The 26,908-nt window shown below is 36.5% G+C and overlaps 1 protein-coding gene across 2 annotated transcripts in view; it reads right to left on the bottom strand.

The window, feature by feature from the left end:
- Positions 1–702: 702 nt before the first annotated feature.
- slmb (beta-transducin repeat containing E3 ubiquitin protein ligase slmb) overlaps positions 703–26,908 on the bottom strand; it is a 35,627-nt gene continuing 9,421 nt past the window's right edge. Inside the window, exons 2-11 of one of the 2 annotated variants that reach the window (XM_089648773.1) lie at positions 23,886–24,020; positions 22,635–22,743; positions 20,576–20,762; positions 19,576–19,840; positions 17,907–18,098; positions 15,796–15,939; positions 14,691–14,842; positions 12,706–12,862; positions 7,532–7,685; positions 703–3,125 (exon numbers count right to left, since the gene is read on the bottom strand). In XM_089648773.1, coding sequence (XP_089504899.1) covers positions 3,115–3,125; positions 7,532–7,685; positions 12,706–12,862; positions 14,691–14,842; positions 15,796–15,939; positions 17,907–18,098; positions 19,576–19,840; positions 20,576–20,762; positions 22,635–22,743; positions 23,886–24,020 — 1,506 coding nt within the window. In that variant the 3' untranslated portion in view covers positions 703–3,114. The remainder of the gene's footprint in view (positions 3,126–7,531; positions 7,686–12,705; positions 12,863–14,690; positions 14,843–15,795; positions 15,940–17,906; positions 18,099–19,575; positions 19,841–20,575; positions 20,763–22,634; positions 22,744–23,885; positions 24,021–26,908) is intronic. The other variant, XM_089648774.1, reaches the window with a different exon arrangement.

The raw sequence follows: 26,908 nt of genomic DNA, 5'->3' as shown, positions 1-26,908 counted from the left end.
TACAGTGTTCATAATAAGGTAAGTACACAAAGTATGTCTACCGCCCAAGATCATATAAAATCGCCTCTCAGAGCTTGATCGCCCCACAAATTACTTAAATCTGGGATATTACCCAGGTTGAAAATCACTGCAATGTAGGGTTAAACGATATTAAAGATAATGTTACAAAATCGAATACTGAATCTGAGGCCATAGAGAAAGTGCAGAAAAAACCCATTTTCCAATATCAAAGTAACAAAACTGCATAAAAAAATTATTTAAAAAAAAAATTGTACTATGTAGCTCCTTTTGAGTTTCTCATTTGTAATCTTTTTGAGGAAAATGAGTAAGTCTGAATTTTGAAGAGAACCATTGTCGTAGGAGGGAGGAAACACAGAGGTCGGCAAGTTATTCCACAGTTCGAGGGGTTAAAGTCAAACAATGTTATCTACAAAAAAACAAACCAATAATTCAAGAGCTTAAATTCAAACAATGTTATCTACAAAAACACATGCCAATAATTAGTATTGGAATGTTTTTTGTAAATGACATTGTTTGACTTCAAGCCCTCGAGTTATCATTTTTTTTTTGTTCAATAACATTATTGATTTTAAGTCCTAGAATCGTTTGTATGTTTTTTGTAGATAACGTCGTTTGACTTGCTCGTGAGTTGGTTGTTGAACACAGAAACGAGTTGTAACGAACAACCACAACCACATGACAGACGAAAAACCAAATACAGTAGTTGTTTGACATCAAAATGAAATGTATATTTGAACTGTCTACGGTTTTATATACAGATTGCGACATGATAAAAGCAATTTTTAATCATTATTCAACTGGTTAGCATTTAAAAAAATTATTTTTGGAAAAAAGTTATACATAGTGTGTTTAGCTATGTATTATTGCAAATGAATGTTTTCAAAAATAGAATACAGATTGCCACGGTTAAATATGCAGTCTAGTAATGTAGATTAAGAGATTGTCCGTTCATTCTTCCTCCAGCCACCTGCAAAGTTAACCGTGACAATTTGCACATTTAATTGTTGGCCGATAGTCCAGTTGTTTCGCAAAAATTCACGTGTGACAAAGTTATCAAATGGCCATTCAGCACCATTTTGTTGTTTTGACAGTTGAAAGGTTCTCGTTAAATGCTGATTCTAGGTCCTTTTGAGCCTTTGAACAAATTGTGATCAGCGGAAGAAGACAACTATCGTATTGTTAAGCTTGTCAGCTTAAAAAACAAAAAATAAAATGGTGCTGAATGGAAATTTGATGACAATGTTACATTTGAATTTCTGCTTCACAACTGGACCTAAAAGAAAGTTCAATCCGATGATGAAATTCAATGCCTATCATCATAAATCACATAAATTAATATGATGTAATGAATAGTTCCCTGATATTTCATCAAAATTAAAATTCAACACACCTTCAAAAAGTGACATAGAGTCAATAAAAGTGATGAAACAAAAACTAGGTTTAATAGTTACTTATGTAACCTAATTTTTGTTTCATCACTTTTCATGAATTTATATCACTTTTTGTGTTGAATTGTCATTTTGAAGACGTACGCGGTCACCGTAATCAATAATAATTAAATAAAAATAACATTATGCAATGAACAGTTTAAAAGTAGCTTATTTACAAATATATTATAAAAAGAAAACAAAACATACAACCATTGAATTAAAAATGAACATTACAACTAATAGGGTCTTTGACAACAGTTGTTACAATACGGTTGGCCGGCAGTCTAACCTCCATGCAAACTATCTAAAAGAGAATCCCCATGACAAGTAGTACAAAAGAGGAACACGGGGAAGCCACATCCGGCAGCAAATGGACAATGGCCGAGGATGATTATGAAAAACGAGAAAATAATTGAGATTAGAATAAAAGGTTACATATTTTGTTTGTCATGGATGCTAGGCTATAAATTAAATTTTTAAATAGATTGCATAGAAAATTAACCACCAATTTACAAGGTGTTCTAATATGGTTGCTGTTTACTTTTTTCTTTGCTGTTTTTGTCCGATATTGAGCAGAGAAAACAGAAAACAGCAAGTCACCTCTCCATCGAGTCTGTTTATTAAAAATATTCCCAAAAGTGATTCTAAAAGATACAATAGGGTATATTCACAATTATTTTAGTATTATGTTGATAAATAAATCTGCTACGATTTAAAATGTTCCATTTTCGGTATTCCGCCAAAACGACACATTAGTTTTGATTCTTGATTTCGGCGACGTTGACGAGACGCCGTGCGAAGTTGGTGAAAACCATCTTACCAGACTTTGGCGGTGTCTATGTCATAATGACGCTGCAGCCAGTCGAAAAAAACCGTTTCGGAATGAATTATTAAAATCAGAAAAGTAAACTTTATGGACGGAATTTGAACAATTCATCAAATTTCAATGTTAATTTTCAAGATTTCCGAGTCCTATTCAAGTTTCAAATCATTATTGGCCAGTTGTTTCACAAAGCTGAAATAACAACAGAACTTGAATAGAACCTTCACAGAACTTGCAAATCAACTTTGAAATTTGTTGAATTGTTCAAATTCTGTCCTAAATCTACACACGTTGACGGTATTCAGTTTGTGAAAATATCCCATTACAAAATAAAGAGATTTTTTTTATTCCCCCAAAATTTTTTTTTCAGACTAAAGATGAATCGATAATAGATTCGATTAACGATTGCAAATTGTTAATTATGCACCGACAGAAAGGTGACAACTTGTACATAAAAGATTGCCTCGTCGACCACACATAAATCGCTGCACATCGTATAGTTTCTTCGTAAATCACTGTATATTTATTTTTACATAACTGTACACGCTAAAATTACAATAATTAGAATAACATATATTTATTAATTATTTAATTTTGTTGCATCTTCACAGGCGGAGAGCTGTTCCCGTTTAAAATAATAAAAAATGGTTTAAATGTCTCTGTCGCCATTTTGTATTTAAATTGCCGTTGTATTATTTAGTTTAAATAAGTATGGTGAGAGTCCAGGCCCGGGCTCGGTGCCGGGTAAAAAGCACACAACACTAGTTTAATTTACAATTTCTTAAATCTTATATACGAATCACATTAAGTCGCAGTCAGTCAGTTTGTGGGGGCGGGACCTCAATCGAAACCTGCAACCAAACAAACAAATAAATAAATAAATAAATTACAGTTAATTCTGTTTTTACACATTTTGATATAACACAGGTCCTTATAGAATCCTCGATTTACCTTCCTAAGCAATACTCTAGCAATTATCTGCCACCCCAAAAACTGGACAAGTGTCCAGTTAGCGAAATTGCATATATACAGATATTTCTTAAAAATAAATAGCCACTCAAACGATTTTTGGCTTCTTAAGTTTGCAAAATAGAACCTAAAAATATGGGATGGACAGCGAAATCTGGGCGGATCCATTGGCTTTAAACTGCAGTAAACAGTTTATATGTTTCAATATCAATATTTTGAGGGATGACTGATTAAATACGGTTAACGATCTTTCCAAAAATTTTCAATGTTATGTTTGTGTGATGTTTACGCTCGCGAAGAGACTACATTTTGTAAACTCATTGCGACGGTTGCTAGAATATGCAAAGGACGAATCGATATTTCCTAAAACAACAATAATTAATAAATAACCCCGGTGACTGGCAAAACGGTCAGCTGTAGCAAGCAAGACAGCAGAGTAACTGAGCGTGTAAGAATAAGAAAACCCGTCACGTTGGTGTAGAAAGCTTGACGCTCGAGGCTAGGCAAACAACGGATTATGGAATTTGACATATTAGTATAGAATACCGGCAAATTATAGGGCTTGATTCAACTAGTAAAAATAACAATGGGTTACGTGGTTGTCGTATAATCAAGCGGCGAAGAGTACTGTAATAGTGTAGGAATAAATAATAATACATTTCATTTGTTGACATCCTGGAGTGATTTTCATATTATAACGGAACCGACGGCCGATTTGATGGCCTCCATGGTCGAGCGATAAGGCTCTCGACTACTTTGCGACACATTTCAGAGTGGAAGATATATCGTCCTGGTGTAAGACCACCATTCAGAATTGAGACATTGTTCGAAATGGCATATCTGAATAGCCAGGTTCCTCTTCCCCTCCCCACTACCTTCAGCCTCACAACATACCACAATTGGGGACGCCATAGTATCACTGGCTCCAGACAGTAGACTCCTGTGCGGTATTCACATTAAAAAAAAACCTAGCTCGCATTTTCATTGCAAATACACATTGTAGTGCTTTTTTAACATGGAACGTATCACCTGTATAAATTTTATAAGATATCCCTTAATTAAATTAATTCATTTGGATGATAACAACATATAATGATGTCAACCCCATTCCTTTAAAAAACAAATTACGAAATGGATCTTTACACACGGATTACATTACAACTACAATACCCATTCATTCTACACTCTATCAATTTAATCACCTTTCAGACAAAACATAATATATCCTTATTCCCTAACTTAGCGGTATAGTATGTACATAATTAGTTAGTGTGATCTGTTTACTAATAATTTCTCAAATTTTTCATCTTCTTATAATTCTCTAACTTCTCCATTCTCTTCTTGCAACCCACACTAGCTTTAGATCATTTTTCTTATTTTTCTTTTTCATATTATAGTAATGTATAGATTCTGTTCAAACTGTAAAATTCACCCTCCATAAAACAGGGTCATCCCTAGCATGGAGGGTGAAATATCACAAAAACCATATGTACCCTCTAAGTCTTGTATTAATAAAATAAAATATCAGGTTCCTCCAATGAACTTTGCATGGTTCATGGTATTTTCTATTGCACTATCTTTTATATGACACATCAAACAGTGCTGTTCTACGACAGATTGGTTTAGCACAGTTTACGAGGCCAATAGACTAGTGATCTGAAGCCGTCTGTTTCAACGCTTGCTATAGAAAAAGGTTTGCTATAGTTAAATTACCCCAAAATGCGTTTTACAATCATTGTAACTATAGCAAGCCGTAAGTATTTGGTGCCACTAGCTACTATACTATAGCAAATGTTGAAACAGAGGTTTAAATAATCAATTTGATTTGTGTTTAATATACCTTACCTCAGAGATTTTAATTTTTACAGCATTTTGGGTAAATTTATCTGGTTCCCCTCCGATCCCTGAGTTAATCCATTTCCTGATATTCTTAAAAAATGTAAAAAAAATTAAAATATTCCCGGATTTCCTGCATCATTATTCCATACTTTGTATAAAAATCATTTTTATATCTATAAATGTGGGATTAGGGCAGCTATCAAACATTCATCAAGGGTTACAAGTCAAATGGTTGCAAGCACAGACATAGGAATTAATAGACGAGAAGATAATGGCGAGGGGTAAAATCAACTGTTGAAGAACGAAGGGAGTAAGGCTGACTGTGATTCGTCAATAAATCAATCTGACAGTAAATAGGCATCTCGCATTATAATATCACCATTTACTTCTTAAAAGTAAAATCTGCTTTTGAATGAATAGACATTTTTACATGGGAGCGCAAATTACTCGCCACGTTATGAACAAATTTGCGAAGTCCAAATTCGGCAAAAAAATTCGGTTATATTTTCAGAGTCGAATATTTCGTTTAAGTATTTAGTTAAGACACTTTTATAAATGTTCATAATTTACTTCCCAGCAACCAACCAGCTTTGTGTTTCGCGTCCAGACGTTTCTCGATGTGATAGTAACAACTGATTCATATTATACGATGTGAATATGCTTAAAATAAAGTAAAATAATGCTTATATATGGAAAGTAACACGACAATTGGGTTTATTCTCTTTTTCACATCTATTTTTACAAGTTTTCATAGTACAAGTCAACATTTTGCCGTGTTATTTCGTAAAATGAACCGATGATGCCTCGACCATAGTTCGCACAAGAATGATGACGTCACGTTTTCAAATTTCACTTGAGGCCATACGCGAGCACAGCCGGCTCCAATGGAACCGGTATGGGGAGTGGGGATAATACGCTTTTAATCACTTAGGGCAGGTCTACTAATATTCATATGTCTATGGTTGCAAGCAACTTTTGAAACCCCCGAGATGTTTGAGAAGGTAACGGCCCAACCTGCGTGCATGTCCCAAACAAATGAAAAAATAATAGTAATTTGGATCTGATTCCGTCTGTCAAGAAAGTGCGGAAATGTATTAATATGGAACAATTTTTTTACTTTTTTGTTGATGTATAGTACTATAGTGGTTTATTTTTGGGTTATTATGCTATGTTGCGCTTTCTCCTCTTTAGCCAAAGTTTCCGACAGCGTTACAGTATTCATCATCAGGGCAGATGTGTAAATTGTGGTGTTTATGTATGTAGAAGTGATACCGTATTGCGCACTTATCGTGTATCATTTCTACAAACATAAGCACACACTTTGCTACATTCTAGACTTCTGCCCTGATGGTGAACACTGTAACGCAGTCGGAAACGTTAGCTAAAGAGGGAGGAAGCTCAACACTGCATTATAACTCAAAAATAAATCACGATAATACTTTTGGCCGCATAAATCTCAAATCAACTGTCTTTTGGTAGAACCCTTCAAGCCATATTTTTGGGAATGCCACTTTTCATTGGTTTCACGTGGAATAGTTTTCTGGCAATTTTAATACTAAAAATTAAATTTATGATTAATTTGTTTTTTTAGATTATTTCGAGAAAACCATAGATGAAATTACTCCACCATCAAATTTAAAAAATTATAAATAGAATTTTAAAGATTATAAATAGATTTGCAATATTTTACATCAACATTTTCAAAAACAAATAACCACTTTCATATAAACTTCAAGATCTTTAACGAATCTGTGAATATTCGTTTTTATTGTCTTCTTTGAAATTTTGTGGCTTGAAGGATTTTACCAGGGCCGGCCCTGTGCAGGCGCAATTGGGGCAGTCCATTCCCGGTGCCAACTTGCCAAGGCTCCGAGGAGCCAAGGCGTTAATAATACCTAACAAAGTGCTAGGCTACGTTTGACTCGGGGCCGGCCCTGGGTTTTACCAAACCACAGTCGATACCCAACGTGGATTCAGGTGTACAGTGTTTGACGAATCTGAGAGATTGACAGTGGACGGGAAAAACGCCACAGCTCAATTTTGCAATAAAAAATTTGTAACGTTAAAAGTGCGCAGTAAGTACTTCCATTCCAATTAATGCCTTCTTTGATATGAAAATTTAAAAAACTTTTCCATACAATTATCTTGCAAGAAGTTTGCATAATAAATATCCTTAGAATATGATGTACAATTCTTTCTCCTTTTAAAAGTAGCACTAATTTATGAACACCATTAGATGTCGATGAGAATAACATTCACTTACACCATAGTGGTTATTTGATGTTATGTACATTATCTTCCTTTGAACCAACTTGGTGTTGCCATTCAAAACAATTGAAAGAATTGCAGCGCCCTTCATTTTGGTCAACACTTTCTTGATAAACGACTGTTTATAATAAAAGTTAGGTAGTAATGTGATGTGGTGTGGTGTGGTTTGATAGTTGCTTACCCATGCTGATGTTGACGGGGCTGGGCTGTCCCTCGTCGGGCGGGGGTGCCGGTGCGCAGTTGAGGAAGTCCCACACGAGGATGGTGTCGTCGTGCGACGAGGACACGATCTGGAACTCGTCAAACTGCAGCCGGAACACACGCCCCGTGTGCTCCTGGGGGGGAAAACCAGGGAGCGGGAACGGGAAGGACGGAGGACACGTTCAATCGCAGACGGAATGATCCGGCACCGGGCGTTTACAGAGAACCAGTCAATGGTCAAACAATTGACAGAATCAAATGATTGAGAGAATGATTCAGTGCGTCACACACAGGATAATTGATTATGTGTGGATCAGATAGAATGATCGAAAATGATTCAACGTCAAAGCGTTTCGAGAGAATAAACAGTAAAATGATTGAATTTGTACCAGAGTTATTCGATTTCATTTCAAGATAAAAGTTAAATGATTGAATATATTTTAAAAAGGTTAGATTTTAAAGTAATTTTTTCGGGGATGGATCCATTGCGCAATGTTGTAGAGTAGAGTCGTTATCGTTTGGAGGTTTATTTAGATTCAGCGTTGTGTGTTGTTGCGCGTGTCGGAAGGAGAGGGATAGGGAAAAAGAGAGAAAACACTATATATTCCACTTAGTCAAAGTCAAAACATGAAATACAAATACAGTAGTTCAACATGGGTTATGAAAAAGGCCTCTGGTTCAAGCGACTGAATGCAGAATATTTTTTAGAAAACGGTTAATTTCTTTAAAAGTAATTTTTTCATATCTGCAGAAGGATAACTAACTATACATAAGGAATATCAATTTCACGCTGATCAAGAGGCCCTTTTGACACCAAACACATCTGTAATGCATGCAACTACAAATACAAAATTTGAACATGATTGTGTTTCAGTCAATAGTCAGAAATGTTTGGGAACCACTAAGAACTATAATATAATTTAAATACAGCAGCCCGAGAAAGCGATTTGTCAAATTAAATTTTGAGTTGTTTGATCAGCCGTTGATTACACTGTCAAGTAAACTAATCTATCTACCTATATAAATAAAACTGTTCATTTGTTAAAAATCTTTAATCTTCGAAAGTTCTTCTTTAGAATTTTGACACAATGTTGCATTCGAATACGCATGTGTTTTCATATACCTATATTATATAGATGTCCACCTGTAACAGCTAAAAACATGATTTTTTTTAAACTGCGCCATCTGTTGGATGTAAAAGCAACAAGAGCTTTTGACAGGCCAAGCAAATGGCCAGTTAGTGGTGAGCCGACGATTTGTGACGGTCCATCTAAATTAATTAGCCCAGTTGTGTCAAAAGTTACAATAAAAGGAAACGATGTAGAAAGACGTGTTTGCTAAGAAGCAGGCGTGACATTCGATCCTCTGGCAAATGGCCGTTAACTATCCCAAATGGTCAAAATTAAACGGAATATCAGGTATCTGCAACGAGGTTTACCGCTGGGCCAGTAAAATGACTTAAAGTCAACACACTGAACTTGCGGCAAATGAACTATAAAACTAGAATCTACTAAGACAGGGTGGCCACAAAAAAACGGATTTCAAAATTCCCTGATAATTCCAGGTTTTCCAGGGCAGTTTCTATATTTTTCCCTGATATGTTTTATTTGGTATAAGGACATATCTTTCAAAATTTTATTTTTGAAATACGATTTTCATCTACGCCAGAAAATTAGAACAGATACATAAATAAAGGGAATTCCGTCATCTAAAGCATTTATTATTTCCTTGCACCACAATGATCTATCTATTCAAAACAAAATACACTTATTACAAATTTATGATATTTCGCCTGAAGACAATTTGTGTACAAATGAAAAGACCAGACAAATAAACAAAAGTAAGTACAGTAGAACCCCGATAATTCGAAAAAACGCGTAATTCGAAATTTTCGCCAAAAAAATTTCCGCAGAAAAATTTTTTCATACAAAATTTTTTTTAATTCGAAATTCGTTAATTCGTAATTCGAAATTTATTTTTGTCCGCGCACGAAAATTTGTTCGTGAAATTCGAAAAAATTTGATTTTTGCGAAAATAAATCATAATATTTCGTAAATCTGTATCTAAATTTTTATGTGAAATAAATTTATTATTATTATTATTATTATTATTACTATTAAAAGTCAGCCGTGGCGGTAAAACGCCGAAAAATGTATTTTTACGTGGTTATACATCGTCCTAATTAGTATTATTATTTTGTAAATCTGAATCGATTTACAATGGAATGTTGTATTTTTTCAAATTTATTTCGAATATCCGAGTTTGAAGGGCCGAGAAAATACGTTTTACGTGGATATATGTCGTAGTTTTACGAGTTTACACCAAATATCTGTATTTAAAGGGTCGGCCGCGACGAAACTCGGCCGCGAAATTTCGATTTACGCGTAAATGTATCGTATATTTACGAATTTATTTCGAATATTTGAATTTAAATGGCCCGCTGCGACGGAAATCGGCCGTGAAATCTCGATTTACGCGTAAATATATCGTATTTTTACGAATATCTGAATTTTAAAGGGCCCGCCGCGACGGAAATCGGACGAGAAATTTTAATTTACGCGGAAATATATCGTATTTTTACTAACTTTACTTCGAATATCCGAGTTAAAAAATACGGCGCGACGGAAATCGGCCGACAAATTGGGATTCACGCCGAAATATGACATATTTTTACGAATTTACTTCAAATATCTGAACTTTAAAGACCGGCCGCGACGAAAAATTGCCGATAAAATTCGATTTACGCGGAAATATTTCATATTCTTACGAACTTACATCAAATATCTTAATTTAAAGGGTCGGCCGCGACGGAAATCGGCCGCGCATTCTCGATTTACACGGAAATATATCGTATTTTTGCGAATTTTTTTCGAATCTGAATTTTAAGAGCCGACCGCGACGGAATACGGCCGCGAATTCTCGTTTAACGCGGAAATATATCGTATTTTTACGAATTTAAATTCAGATATTTGAAATAATGGGCCGGCTGCGACGGAAAATTACCGTGAAATCTCGATTTGGGCGGAAATATATCGTATTTTTAAATATATCAATTTAAAGGGTAGGCCGCGACCGAAATCGGCAGCGAAATCTCGATTTACGCGTAAAAATATAGCATTTTTACGAATTTATTGCGAAAATCTGAATTTAAAGGGCCCGCCGCTACGGTAATCGGTCGCGAAAATAAAGAAATAATTGGTATTAATACGAATTTACAACTAAAATACCACCCGGATTTGAAGAGGCGGCCGAGAAAATCGATTTTCGGCGTATTTTTTTTTTTTTTCATAAAAATTCGAATTACGTGGGAATTCGTTAATTCGAAATTTGATTTTTGATGTCCCGTGGATTTCGAATTAACGAGGTTCTACTGTATTGACACTTTGTAAAAATGTTGATAATGATGATCTTTAAATTTTATTACGACCATACTGGGTGTCCGACTCTTTTGACACTTTGTTGTAACTTTGCTATCTTTTTCTTTACAGATTTCGCACCTACATAGTATAGGGGAAAAACCAAGGCGGGTGGTTTACGACATGATTGTGTTGCAAGGGCTATTTACGAAAATAATAATATAAAAATACCTACTTATCTAGTTTGTCTTTGTCGGCATATCTTTTGTTACACTTGCCGCAAGTAAAAGTAATAAAACAAAACTTTGGGACTTCACAAATCGTAAATAACGAATTTCGTTTTATTTTTGGAATTCCCTGATATTTTAAGAATATTTTAAAATTCCCTGACATTTCCCTGATAATTCCCGGTTCGGTAAAATTCCCTGATAATTCCCGGTTTTCCCGGTTTTCCAGGTCTGTGGCCACCCTGTAAGAGCTAATTTAGAGAACCCAAATTCGTCTCTAATTCACACCACTCCAAAGATATTTACGTAACGGGATAAACAGAACAGTAACGAAATAGAAGATGATAACCACTCTAGCAATTGGTGTCGTACATATATCCACGGTACCGAAGAACAACGTCAGATGTGAAAATCTGTACTTTTGCACTACACAGTTTTACTGTTTTTTAGATCAAGAAATATAGTGTTGTTTGATATTTTGCATTAACCTCTATTTAATTAGTTGGAGAAATATATTATGAAAAACAGTAAAAATTCAGAAAGGAAACTATAAACAGATCTACTGCAAAACTACAAATTTGCAAATTCGACATTGGGGGACATCTTCGGGACAGTCGATATATATTTACCATATTATCTAATTAATACAATTCCTTACAATATGGAAACATATGAAACTACAGTTTAAAGCCAAAGAATTCACCTAGATTTCACAGCTTATCTTGCAAACTTGACAATCTTGCAAATTTTCCAAAAATCGCTCCACTGGATTTAAGAATAGCTTAGGTTAACCTTTTGAACGCGTTAATTTGCTCCGTTTTATCTATACCCGTACGCGGTACATATTTTCAAATACCTATGCACGCAATTAAATGTCAAATTATAGCATTCTGGCATGATTTATTGGACTATATAGACAGAACAGATTATTCTCCACAATATGTAAACAAATCCTCGTGTGTCAACACTCTTAGATGTTTATAAAAACAAAAACCTCAAATTTCATAAAAAGACGTACCGTATCTTTTGAATGTGGTCCCGCCATTCACTCGGCGTGTGTGTACTTAGGTGATAGACACAAGTGGGACACCATGATCACTTATCATTTTTAGTTATGAAAAGTTGTGAATGACATACTAATATTAACGCCATCCGTTGACAAAAATCTAAACTAAAGGACTAAAAGGCGCGAAGAGGCGCACTTGATTATCGATCTTTTTTTAAGAAATACAATTTTATTTTTGAGAAATTCTTGTAGATGTCAGCATCGTGATAGTTCTACGAATGTCCAAGTGAGCAAGAAATACATTTATGACGAAAGAGCGCTGGAATATCGGCCGTCAAAGTTTCCGTATCAACTGTTGATACAGCCGCGTGTGAGTATGGGCTTTTTGCCGTAACAACAGTTGATACGGCCGCATGCAAAGAGTTAAGTGTATTGTTTCTTTTTCTTCTTTTTCTTTAGTGTCCTGTTCTGTTTAAACGCGTTAAAAACAAATTTAGTTTATCTCAATGGTTGGTGGATATATAAAATGACGATGCATAGCAAGGTGATATTTGGCAGTGCCTACCACAAGTGTGCGCAGACAGAGCTGTGCGGCCGGTGCGCGCGGGTCGAGTGCGGCGGGCAGGTCCCACACCTTGATCTTGCCGTCGTACGCACCGCTCACAATGCGCTTGGCGTCGAAGCGGATGCACCGCACCAACTCCTCGTGTCCCTCCAGCACCCTGTAACAAATAACACATATGGTAAAACAATTTTTACAGCTCGTAGTCACCGCCAAAGAGTTTTGCAGGAGAAGCAGAAGATTATCACCGAAGCGTTGGAGTTATCAAATATCTTCACTGTATTTTTAAAAAATGATTTGCAGGGAATTTTTAAATTTTATCTATCATTTTCGGGTTAATTCCAGCTTTTTCGGGTGATGCAATGCGAAGTACTGCAAAATAATTTTATAATCGCGCAAACCTTTATATAAGCCTAGAAAAATAAGTTCTGTCAATCAGTCCTTCAAAAATGCTCTGAAGTGGAATCTCCTATTTATGAACCCCTTTTCTGAATAGGTTTTATAATAATAACATGGCATTTATATAGCGCAGTTTAGTGTCATTTCACTTCAAGTGCGCTTAACTACTAGTGTAACAAACTTTAAAAAAATGGTAATTCAGTATTAATGGTTCTTAAAATTATTCCTACAGTGTGTGTGCCTTACCCAATACAGATCTAAAATTAAAACACTAAATACACTACTGTTTATACAAAGTGATGACAAAACTTAGAATAACAATAACAGCAGGACAGGACAAAACATGAATATTAAAACTAAAACATAACATAAAACAGGAGGCAGTTTGTGCTCAGAAATGAGAATTTTCTGAGCAGACATTTATAATGTATAATGTGGCAAATTAACCCTTGAGACGTTGTTGATTTGCACGGATCGAACCTTCTACAAGCTTCCATTTTTTCAAAGACAATAACAAGCAGTATTTCGTTCTCTTTCTGACATAAAAGAAATAATTAATTTTTAGATGAGAGGAAGAGAGATATATGCATTTAAATAATGTGCGGTCGTTCTGGGACAAATATGGTCTTAGGAGAGTATAATGCGCGCACGGCATTTGGGACTGTTTGGGTCTTAGAAGGTCCCAAGGGTTAAGTTCTTTAGTTAACCAATCAGAACATTAGAACGTCAAAAGACGTAAATATGATAATAGCGGTCAAGACATTAGAGCGTCTTTTCACGTAAACGCGCGAGATTTTACAAAAATTGATTTATTTCCATCGCTAGTATACCGATTCCCATTATTTAAAAAACAGAGTATCGATAATGAATAACGCTACGCGTCTGTATTCAAGAATATCTATGGAACGTAGAGGTGCATTATCTAAGCCGATTGAAACTGTCAAGATGTTTGTTAATAATTTATTGCGTTTCTAAATAATTTATCAAAAATATTTTAGTTTGGACGGTTAATATTTTGAGGTGACTAATAATTTTTAAATATATTTCTTCAATATATAAAGTGTTATTTCTTTATGCTACTCAGAAAAAAGTACATTTTTCAAGGCTTTGAAATAATGGTAAGCGATTTTTACATATTTTTGACGTTTTCATAAAATGTATAGTTAGAAACGCAAATATTTACGTATAACAACACAATGCGATAGTGGATTTCATAATCTTTCCAAAACATTTTTTAGAATGATGTTTTATGATGAATGATTATTTTATGAGTCATGATTATCATCAATGTCCGGGATGTCAGTGTCCATGGCTCTCCGTTCTCGACGAAGTCATTCCACTCAAACAGCGAGTGGTTCGACCGACTCGTTGTTAGAGTGGAATGACTTTTGACCTATGGAATATGTAAGTATGTACCTTTGATGAGACTCAAAGATAAGAACGTCAACCAATGCATGTACTTTCAACAGCGATTGCAAGCGGCCTGGATTGGAGAATCGATACAAAGATCATAACCGCGAGGAGTGGAGGAGCCGGCTTCACCAGGGAAAGATCCTCGACAAATGAGGAATGGACTAAAGAAGGTTTACCGTAAACAGGCCCCGCACTCGATGTCCCAGAGGCGGATTGTGTTGTCGCTGGAGCCGCTGACCACCAGCCGGTCCCGGTACTGCAGACAAGCAATCCCTCGCTTGTGGCCGTTTAGCGTCCGCACAAATTCACACGAACTTGTATTCCACACCTGCAAACACAAATGTACAATCGTTATGTAAATACATCACAAACTAAATACCCCGAGAGAAATCTTAACCCCTCAGGCATATTCCTTCCGTCAGATGGTCAGATTATTTCCGCTTAGCAAAAAAAATCCAAATAAATGGAATATTTCTGAACATATCCGAAAACCTAAGACTATCTCATCTGTAGATGAGATAGTCTTAGGTTAATCAAGGAGATGAAATACACTTTCAAATTTTATTATTAGAAATATCATATAATTTTTTAAATGTGAACAAAAAAGTTATGTGAATATTATATAAAAGTTTAATAGCTAAAAATACTGATAATGTAAAAAAAATTTTTTTTTTTTCATATTGTCAGAAATGTTGGTTTCATAAAGGTAAAAATATTAATTGATTGATCATGATATGCTCATTTTTGTATATATTATGATGCACTGTATTTTTTACACAGTATTTTGCGAAACTTATCCCCTATGTACGTAATTAACCTCAAGCTAATTTGTTAACCGTTGGTAACAGCTCATAAGGTCTCATAAAATCGTTGTGTCTCCTTCGTCATCGTGGTGAAAAATATGATCTAAGCGAGGTAGAAAAAAAAATTACAGAGCTTTATGTTCAAATCTAAAAGGTAACCACAGAAGAATTCAAATGCTCAATTCAAACCATTTCATCGTCTTTCGAAAACAATTTTTGGTTTTCAGACACATTCAGAAATATTCCATTAATTTGGATTTTATTGCAAAGCAGAAATACTCCGAGCTTCTGACAGAATATGCCAGAGGCCTGAGAGGTTAATTCTTGAAATTTCCACTGATTATTGTAAATCCTCTGACTACTAGCCTCGTTCCTTCGTATTACTTTTGATTAGTGATTACCGCATCCAGTCCTCCGTCAATAGAGTTATTACATAAGCTAAGTGTTAATAAATAATAAAAAAAAAACAGTGTGTTACCTTAATAGTTCTATCACCCGACGCTGAGACAATGTATTTCTCATCGAAGTCTACCACGTTCACCGCCGCCCTGTGCCCCACCAAAACTCTCCTTAACGTGATCTCTGTTTGTGACGTCATGTCCCATACTGCGATCGATCGGTCCTGCAACAAACATTCAATTCTCAATTAGCAAGTGGAAAGAAATAATTACATGCGAGTGTAATAATTAATTTAATAGCCAAGTACTTATTACAGTAGAACCCCGTTAATTCAAACCCCGATAATTCGAAAAAACGCGTAATTCGAAATTTTCGCAAAAAAAATTTCCGCTGAAAAAATTTTTCATACAATTTTTTTTTTAATTCGAAATTCGTTAATTCGTAATTCAAAATTTATTTTGGTCCGCGCACGAAAATTTGTTCGTGTAATTCGAAAAAATTTGATTTTTGCGAAAATAAATCATAATATTTCGTAAATCTGAATCTAAAAGTCAGCCGTGGCGGTAAAACGCCGAAAAATGTATTTTTACGTGGTTATACATCGTCCTAATTAGAATTATTATTTTGTAAATCTGAATCGATTTACACTGGAATGTCGTATTTTTTCAAATTTATTTTGAATATCCGAGATTAAAGGGTCGAGAAAATACATTTTACGCGGATATATGTCGTAGTTTTACGAGTTTACGCCAAATATCTGAATTTAAAGGGTCGGCCGCGACGAAACTCGGCCGCGTAATTTCGATTTACGCGTAAATATATCGTATTTCATCACCGCGACGGAAATCGGACGCGAAACACAATTTACGCGGAAATATATCGTATTTTTACTAACTTTACTTCGAATATCCGAGTTGAAAAAATACGGCGCGACGGAAATCGGACGAAAAATTTCGATCCATGCCGAAATATGACATATTTTTATGAATTTACTTCAAATATCTGAACTTAAAAGGCCGGCCGCGATGAAAAACTGCCGACAAAATTCGATTTACGCGGAAATATATCATATTTTTACGAATTTATTTCGAATATCTGAATTTGAAGAGCCGGCCGCGACGGAATACGGCCGCGAATTCTCGTTTTACGCGGAAATATATCGTATTTTTACGAATTCAAATTCAGATATTTGAAATAAAGGGTCGTCCGCGACAGAAAATTACCGCGAAATCTCGATTTACGCGGAAATATATCGTATTTTTACGAATATCTCAATTTAAAGGGTAGGCCGCGACCGAAATCGGCAGCGAAATCTCGATGTACGCTTAAATATATAGCATTTTTATGAATTTATTTCGAATATCTGAATTTGAAGAGCCGGCTGCGACGGAATACGGCCGCGAATCCTCGTTTTACGCGGAAATATGTCGTATTTTTACGAATTCAAATTCAAATATTTGAAATAAAGGGTCGGCCGCGACGGAAAATAACCGCGAAATATCGATTTACGCGGAAATATATCGTATTTTTACGAATATCTCAATTTAAAGGGTAGGCCGCGACCGAAATCCGCAGCAAAATCTCGATTTACGCGTAAATATATAGCATTTTTACGAATTTATTGCGAATATCTGAATTTAAAGGGCCGGCCGCTACGGTAATCGACCGCGAAAATAAAGAAATAATTGGTATTAATACGAATTTACAGCTAAAATACCACCCGGATTTGAAGAGGCGGCCGAGAAAATCGATTTTCGGCGTATTTTTTTTTTTTTTTTTTCACAAAATTTCGAATTACGTGGGAATTCGTTAATTCGAAATTTGATTTTTGATGTCCGCTGGATTTCGAATTAACGAGGTTCTACTGTATCAACCTGAGGAGAATTGTACTCAAGTTGACTTCGATAGCTTGTACATGAATATTGTAACGTGGGTTCCAAATTCCAGACATGAGAATTGTACTCAAGTTGACTTCGATAGCTTGTACATGAATATTGTAACGTGGGTTCCAAATTCCAGACATGAGAATTGTACTCAAGTTGACTTCAATAGCTTGTACATGAATATTGTAATGTGGGTTCCAAATTCCAGACAGGAGAATTGTACTCGAGTTGACTTTTAACAAAAGCAAAATATAATAGTCAAATACACTTAATATTGTCTGATATTGTACCATTTATAGTCACGTACCTTACTGCATGTGACCATGAGCCCGTTGGTGAAGCGCAAGTGCAGCACGGCCTCGCAGTGGTGGATGAGCGTGTTAACCATGTCGCCCGTGTTGGCGTCCCACACACGAACGGTGGCGTCAGACGACCCGCTGATGATGACGCGCTCATCGTACTGCAGGCAGAGCACCGACCCCGTGTGACCCGTTAACACCTGGAAACATTAACAATCGATTAGAGACCAACATCATATTTGCTGGTACAGTCCAACTCTTGGTTAAATCAAACCATGATAATTTGTACCTCCAACGAACGCACTTCGAATAAAACAGAACCTGCGCACAAAAGCAAAGCTCGCTAAAGTAAGGTAACGGTTTACAACGAAGTCCATTGTAGGATTTTTCTCCGCAAGGCGTTCTCCCATATTTTACGTGTTCGTTTTTACTGTAGTGAGTAAATTATAAAACATTTGTAAAAGTGTCTTACTAAATTCTGTAACAAAATATTCGATTTTGGGATAAAGTTGTCGAATTCCGCTTTGGCTGGCTATTTTTTTTGCATATTGAGCGTGAGGCGGAATTCGACAAAGTTTATTGATTTTGGAAACAAGCCGAACCTTTGTTCGCCCGATATGGAATTCTCAATTTTTTTATTTATTTATTTCTTTAACTTTATTAATTACATTACATTGGTTATGTACTGTGTCTGCGTCACTAGAAAATCCTGTGTTGAGAGCAGTTTACAACAAAAATTACATTTAATTAAAAGATAATCAGCATCGTACCGTTGGAAATACATACTTATAAACAGGTTTTAATAAAATCGTTGATGTTTGATCTGTCTTGGCTGATGATCCAAAGACTTGGAATCTAATTTATATTTAGAATAATTAGTGTTCTGTCTAACGGCCAGCGGAAATGCTTTTTATAGTTTTGTTGCAAAGTATCTAAAATTTCTTTAGCCAAAAGTTGTTTTGACGAAAGATATAAGTAAAGACACCCATTCATAGCATTAACGATATTTTCGCGAATTAAAGCGATAAATGGTGTTTTTCCTGTGAATAGTTTTGACGAAGAAAGATTTTTTAGTCGCTATAATCTTGTATTGACAGATCGTAGAACAACCTAACACACTCTACTGTAGAAACATGTGCCATGTTGAGATTCAATCAATAATACAATAAACATGTTTCAAGTGATTTTGCTAATTTAATTGTTTTTCCCCTCTTGCCGACACCCATTCCTTGACGTTATCCTATTTGGCTATAAATACAAAATTAAAGCTATAAAAGCTATTTTTTCAATAATTAATGCTACATTTCTTAAAAATTAAAGCTATGAATGGGTGTCTCTAGGTACAAGTGAGAGATTGTTCCCTTTGGTTCTAGTATCACGAGTAATCCCAGCGAATCACTAGTGACGTCATCGTTCTAGTATATAGTAAGTTAAAAGGAAGAGGACGAACTTCCATGACGTCCGTACGAGCACTCGCCGGAATTAGTTTTGTATCAACAAACGTAGCGAACCACCTGGAGTGACCAATGGCAGAGGTGTTGGTTATCTGATAAATGGTTCCCGGAGCGGCGGTACTCAAACCCGCGACAAATCACATTTTAGCTACCCCCGTTGGAAACGGGAAGTGCCCATAAAATAAAGAGTATATTGGTCCCGTGAGAAAAAGTCAATGGTCACCTTTATACATTGCAGGGTATTTCTGTCCCATATCTTGATGGTGTTATCTCTGAGGCCCGAGACAATCTTGTGGTCGTCGTACTGCAGGCAGTAGACGCCCTTGCTGTTTTCACTGCGGCAGTTGATGCGCTGCAGGTTGTGGCGGCCCATGCGCCAGTTGTTCTCGATGGAGTCGATGTCCTGGATGATCTTGGGGAAGAGAGCGCGGTAGAAGCTGTGGCCGGGGTGCAGGCAGCCCGGCTTTGGCTTGAACAAGTATTGTATCCTGCAACATACATACAACATCAATTAATCCCTTAGATCTTTTTAATACACAGTACACCAACAGCAATAGTGTACTTTACGTCACTAACTGATACGGTGAGATATATGATTTAAGCGGCATTAGAAAGTGGCAACACTTCACTATGTATTTGCATTTAAAAGTTTGCCATACACACTTCCAAATAAATGTAATAAATTCCAAAGTCATCGACCGCCATTGCTTGCAGGTTTGTAAAAGATTTGTCCAAAATTTCCCTCAGAGCCTATATCATCTTTGGGGATGCTGTGTGGAGGGTATCTTTAAGGAAGGAGAGGTAGTTCTGGGAAGAAAAAGGTATGAAGGGCGGATGTGACAGACGAAGTCTCTATCCCTCCCAAGAAACCAGCTGTAGAGCTCTAAGTGTCTCCCCAAACCAGTCTCTACTACACCCCTGGTAAATAACCAAACGTAGCGACGAACTTGGGGGTGACCTATGGCAGAGGTGTTGGTCATCCAATAAATGCTTCCCGGGACGGCGGTACCTAAACCTGCCTCCCAAATTAAATAGTTAATGCAATAGTTAATTAGTTAACACATTAAGTTAATAGTTAACACATCGGATGAATAAAACAGCAGTTAATACTATAGTTAACACAAAAGTTAATTACTAAACATATTAGTTAATTAGTTGATACATTAGTTGATTAATTAACACATTAGTTTAAAAGTTAATAAATCAGTTAGTTAGGTACTCACCAGCCTCTCCGTTCGGCCAGCCCTCTCCAGAGCGAGTCGGTGCGCACCTTCCTCTCCACCAGCTTCTTCCACAGCATCCCCTCGGAGATGACCCTCTGCCACTCCCGGCAGACCAGCTCGGCGGCGCATAGCCAGCGTGCGTCCAGGTACGACAGGATGCTCTCTGCTATGTGCTCCAAGCCTTTAACTGGAACACAAAAAACATATAATGTTAGATATCTTCATTCTTAATTTGGGAGGTAGTTTTGGTACCGCCGCCCCGGGAACCATTTATTGGACAACCAACACCTCTGCCATAGTCGCCCCAAGTGGGTCGCTGCATTTGGTGAGTTAGTTAATCGCATGAATTGTGTTCAGGATGCGCCTGCCCACCAAGCTCGTGGTGTGCCAGATCAGAAGAGGAGGGTTACGGGAGACCCTTTGAGCTCTCCAACTGTTCTCTCAACCCATCGCCTTGCTCCGCAGTGGGAGGGATATATTCATATGTCCGTCACTCCAGGACACACTGACCTTCCAAGAACTTCCTCTCCTTCCTTTCCTTAAAAAAAGACACTTCACACAGCATCCTAAAAGATGACATTATTAACCGTTTGATTGCCAATCGTCGACTCTCGTCGATTCGTGTTTTAACGAAGATTGCCGATCGTCGATTTCCGTCGATAAGATTGTAGTAAACCGTTTAAATTTCAGATTCATTTATTATTTGTTTTATTTTAGTTCATTGAAAAAATATAACGTCTCTGAAATGTCTGACAGCGGGAGCGACGATTTCCACTCCTCTAATTCAAGTTGGAGTAAGAGTAGCTCTGATGATAGTGATGTCAGTGATATTATACCTGTGTTTCCCAACCGCAGGATGCGAATTTCGAGTAATTCTTCGGATCGTGACCAAGAAATGGAGAGTAACACCGGAAATTACTCATTTTCAAATGTACCTCCCGGAACCAATTTTTCTACCGAAAATTCTCATTTTTTCGAAACGCCTGGACTTCGGGATCCTCCTCCGCGTGATTCTAAACCAATATCATATTTTGATTTATCGAAATCCTTGAATATTCAAAGAATTTTTGGGGTTTTAAAAAAATATATAGTTTCATAAAAAATAATTAATTTTTGATGGCATTTTACAAGCAAATGTATGAATTTTTTGGCACTCAAACGGTTAATTATTTTCCTCAGGGCCTCCTGTGCGGGGTTAATGTAAATAGGACACAGTTAAGAATGCCAGATGACAGGACACTTATCAGTGTGTGGATGCGCCAGTGGAAGTTAGCAGTGCCCAGATTTGGACCGAGGAAGAGGTGGATAGACCGTGTGGAAGAGGATTAGGGCAGAAACGGGGAGGCCTAGGGACTGGAGGCAAATAGCGAGGGAACGCAGCCAGTGGAGGAGGATAAATCCCACCCAAACGATGAGTTGTCAACGAGCATAATAGCTCTGAAAGATCTACGATACGAATTGGAAATTACTCAAGGAATTGAGATTACCAACCTTACAAGAAAGAAGACAAAGGGGTGACTTGATCGAGACTTTCAAAATTTTATCTGGACATTACAGTTGCCCTAGCCTCCAAGAAATCTTCACTACTAATAAAAATATAAATCTCCGTGGACACTCAAAAAAAATCACCAAAACGCCTTTTGCATCTAATCCTAGAAAACACTTCCTTGCAAATAAAGTAGTGGATGCTTGGAACAAACTCCCACAACATGTCATGGATGCAACAAATATAAATCAATTCAAAGCTCTATTGGATTCACATTTGGAGAAGGAAGGACTTAGTTCAAACTTAAAACAACTCAATTGCTGTCAAACTTGTTGTGAAACCGGATATGAGCGCATCAGCAGAATGCTGCCTGCTCATTACATAATACGAGATACGAGGCGGAGTACCGCTGGGAGGTGTTGGGAGAGCTGTAGGGGGAGAGCCGTACCAGACGAGCACTCTCGAGTAGGCTCTTTGAGTCGTACAAATATATTGAGCTGGTACCGTGGCTCCCGCTCTCCCATCGCTACACCCTGGGATGTACATAGTGGCAGTATTGGTGAGAGGACTTACTTGGTAATAAGGTGATAAAGTCCCTTTGCAGCATGGGCTTGAGGTATGTGTTGATGTGGCCATGTTGGTAGTGGCACATCCGCTCCAACAGTTGCTTTACAAATTCAACCTACAACACAAAAACAATGGGTTAATTCAGAATACAAGTACATACACAAAAGGTATTTCCAGTGTTTTAACTACTCAGAACATTAGAACGTCAAAAGACGTAAATATGATAATAGCGGTCAAGACATTAGAACGTCTTTTCACGTAAACGCGCGAGATTTTACAAAAATCGATTTATTTCCATCACTAGTATACGGATTGCCATGATTTAAAAAACAGAGTATCGATAATGAATAACGCTACGCGTCTGTATTCAAGAATATCTATGGAACGTAGAGTTGCATTATCTAAGCCGATTGAATCTGTCATCTTGTTCGTTCATAATTTATTGCGTTTCTAAATAATTTATTAAAAATATTTTAGTTTGGACGGTTAATATTTTGAGGTAACTAATAGTTTTTAATTATATCTCTTCAATATATAAAGTGGTATTTCTTTATGATACTCAGAAAAAAGTACATTTTTCAAGGCTTTGAAATAATTGTAAGCGATTTTTACATATTTTTGAGGTTTTCATATAATGTATATTTAGAAACGCAAATATTTACGTATAACCAAACAATGCGATAGTGGATTTCATAATCTTTCCAAAACATTTTTTAGAATGAGGCTACGTTTCCCAAAACGTGAGTGATGAAGTTTTAGCAAAACTCGTAAATAACACAAAAATTATCACGTTTTGACAGTTCTCAAAGGAACACATAGTAGATAAAAGTCTTTGTCTGAGAGGTTAAATACTAATAAAAAATTACTTTAACCCCTATAGTGCGGCTGGCTGCATTTGCAGTTCAACGAAATCATAAGTTCCTTGAGGTGCACTGCAGTGTGCAGTGCGTAAAGCTAAGTTTTGGATTATTTCATTACTGTCGTTACTGTTGACATTGTAGAAGTGTGTATATTATTTCTATTAAAATATTCAATATTATATTTGCATTTGAGAAATTTACTAAATTTCTTTTGTCTCATAGGGATACGGGTAAATGACCATATTTTTTAAAGTTGATGAATAAAACAGAACATGATAAAACTAAAAGTTAAGTTTAGGTTACGTTAGGTTAAGTAAGTTTTTTCCATCACTTTTGTTGTCATGGAACCATATTATTATAATAATCCAACATCTTATAAGGAAGTTCAGCTAATAACCTGGTCCGCCTCGTTCCACCCCGGGAAGTAGGCGAGACATGCCTCCCTCTCGGCTCTGTGAGCTTCTCTCTCCCTCTCCTGTGTGGCCGTAGAGTCTCTCCGCCTGTTCGACTCCAATAGGACGGTCACCGGAAACTACATAAAACACACAAACATATTATTACAATTATATAACTACTTAACAAGTGTCACTGTGTTTGTGCATGCTAATCTCCAAAACCGCCCAATCCATTTCAAAGAAACTTTGTGAATATGTATGGTTGGTCCCAACTTGAATTACCATTAAACTTATTGTTAAATAATAATAATAATAAATATTGCTTGTGCAATAATGGAAGACTAACAGCTAGCAGGGGATTGAACCCACAAGGCCGCATTGAGAATCCATAGCTTTAGATCACTCAACTACTAACCTAAAATATAATTTTTCAATTATTATGCTAGCTAAGTCCTCCATCATTGCACAAGCAAAATTTTCATCTCGGTAGTCGGAATTGTCAAGTTATTCGCAACCTGAAATATTTAGCTTCTCTAAATAGTATAAAATAAAGTCTCTATCCGGCATCTGTCTGTTGGTGCGCTCAGTTCTTCTAAACTACGCTACAGATTTTGATAGGGTTTTCACCATCATTTAGAGAATTTCTTCCTGAAGGTTTATTAATATAATACATGCATATTATATTTATAGAAAGTAGAGAAAAGTCAGTGTTTTATAATAAAGTCATAAAAATATATTTTCGGGCGCTTACATTGCTAACGCTGGCTAAACCTTATGAGATACATCAAAATGTACTACGGAATTGTATATCTTATAAAGGCCTACTGAAAAGTCTAGATTGTGTATGTATATTTCCTAAGGATAACACCTAGCAACGCGGGATACACGTTATATTTTATTTTCAATGACAATTTAATTAACTTACTAGATGTACCCCGCCACGCGCTGCTGTGGATCAGTCTGTCTGTGCAGATAGAGAAACAATAGCGCGTGTTGCTTTTATGTCCGACAGATGGCAAAGTTCAAAAAAATTAAATAAAAACATTTTTATTTATATAGATGAAAATACTTAACTTCTAAAAATAAACCGTTAATTCCTTTGAAATATCCAATTTCTTAAATCGATTAAACTAAATTTGCAACACTTCGATTCATTTGAATTAGTAATCGAATTCCTAAGTTCATCATTCTGTTAATTTACCGAGACAAGCTGAATTCAAAAAGAGGTTCATGACATTGAAATTGTGCTGTCTTTGTTTTGTCAGGAAATAAAATTTTTGCCGATCGTTGTTGTTTTTATAAGGAAGCAAAATTTGAGGTCATTGTTTTCTGTATCGTTACTTTTTTTGCTTACTCTGACTTTTTTTACTTCCTATGCAATATGTCTATTTTTCTTTTTTGTGTTATTTTACGAAGTTTCTTTGTATTAATATTTTTGTTTTATTTTGTCACTGCGCAAGAGCCGCACTGCTCAAAGCCAGCGGGACTAAGTTATCCCCAATCTGGGTGATGTTGCGAGGCTTTAAGAATGTGGGAATACGAGAAAGGGGAAGGTTGGAGAGTACCTAGTTATTCAGATCTGATCTGGAATGTTTGCCTTTCAACAAGGCGACAATCGCTTTTATCACTCTGGAATGTGTTGCAAATGAAATAAACACAAATAAAATTTATTTGCAAACGACGAGTTTCAAAACTGCGAAATCTGGCATCCGAAGATTTTAACCGCTAGACCATATCATTAAAATACTTCACAATCAGGTTGTTTAGATTACGCCTTAATCTAATCCCAATTTAAATCGCATACAGCCGTGGGAACCGGGTGTTATGTGTTATGCATCAAGCCGATATAATTTGAAAGTATGCACAGTAATTTTTTCATATCCAATCAAGCAGAGGATAACTTTTATTAGACGATTCGTTTTACTCAAAATATGCCATACACACGGCAGACTTTCCCAGGCCATTGTTATAAGCGTGGCAAACATTATAATATTCAGAGAAAGGAATTATATTCTTGGGGAATATTATAACTGCCGAAAGAGGTCAGTTGGGGTCACGAGGCAAAAAATTAATAAATAATAATTTATTATAGACAATACAATAAGGTTGTATTTACGACAAATCATTTACGCTATTAAGCATTAAATTTATAGATAATAGAAACAAGGGAGATGGGCCATGAATATTAGTATGAAACGGCACTTTGCGAGTTTCGCTAACATTGTTCACCCATACGGTGTTTTTTTTTTACAGGATGCCTCGAGTAAAAGAATTTCGCTCAAGGCCTATGTCATCTCTGGGGATTCTGTGTTGAGAAATTTTTTTTGAACCCGGGCACCACTGCCAAGTCACCAAACAAAGCGAAGCATTTGAGGTGACCTATGACAAGAGGTGTTGATTATTTAATGAATGGTTCCCGGGGCAGCGGTACTCATACTGCTCGTATTGCATTACGCACAGCGACGCCCCGTCTTTGTTTCTACCTATGCAACAAAAACTTCTATCATTACAAAGACGATGGCGACAATTGGCATCCTTCCACGTCGTACAAGCTTAACTAACTAACTAACCATGTCCATGAGGACGGACCGCCAAACAACTCGGTCTCGGCACACGCTCCTTGCCTCATTCACATTCATACATCGTCTCATACATACTCTTCTATTATTCTGACTCTTGACATGGCCCGACTCGAGTATCTGATTCACTTGATCGTGCCATGCCTTCCTCGGGCATCCCCGACTTCTGCTACCATTCGCATATGCATCATATATCCTCCTTACACTCCTTTCTTCGCTCTACATGCCGAAACCATCTAAGCGTCCCTTTCTTAATCTTACTCATTACGCTTACATCCGCCTTGCACTCTTTGCGGATCTCCACATTCCTCACACAATCATACATGGTTTTACCACACATACGCTCAGAAATCTCATTTCAACAGCATTCGATCTACTTTCATCATTTCTTTGCCAGTTCCATGCCTCGCTTCCATACATCAGGGTAGGTACCAGCACTCCATTGT

This window comes from Hesperophylax consimilis, chromosome 28 (genome assembly GCF_061612785.1).
Source record: "Hesperophylax consimilis isolate HC1 chromosome 28, BYU_Hcon_1.0, whole genome shotgun sequence".
NCBI lineage: Eukaryota > Metazoa > Arthropoda > Insecta > Trichoptera > Limnephilidae > Hesperophylax > Hesperophylax consimilis.
Note: the sequence above shows the minus strand (reverse complement) of the source record. Positions and strands in the feature narration are given on the sequence as shown.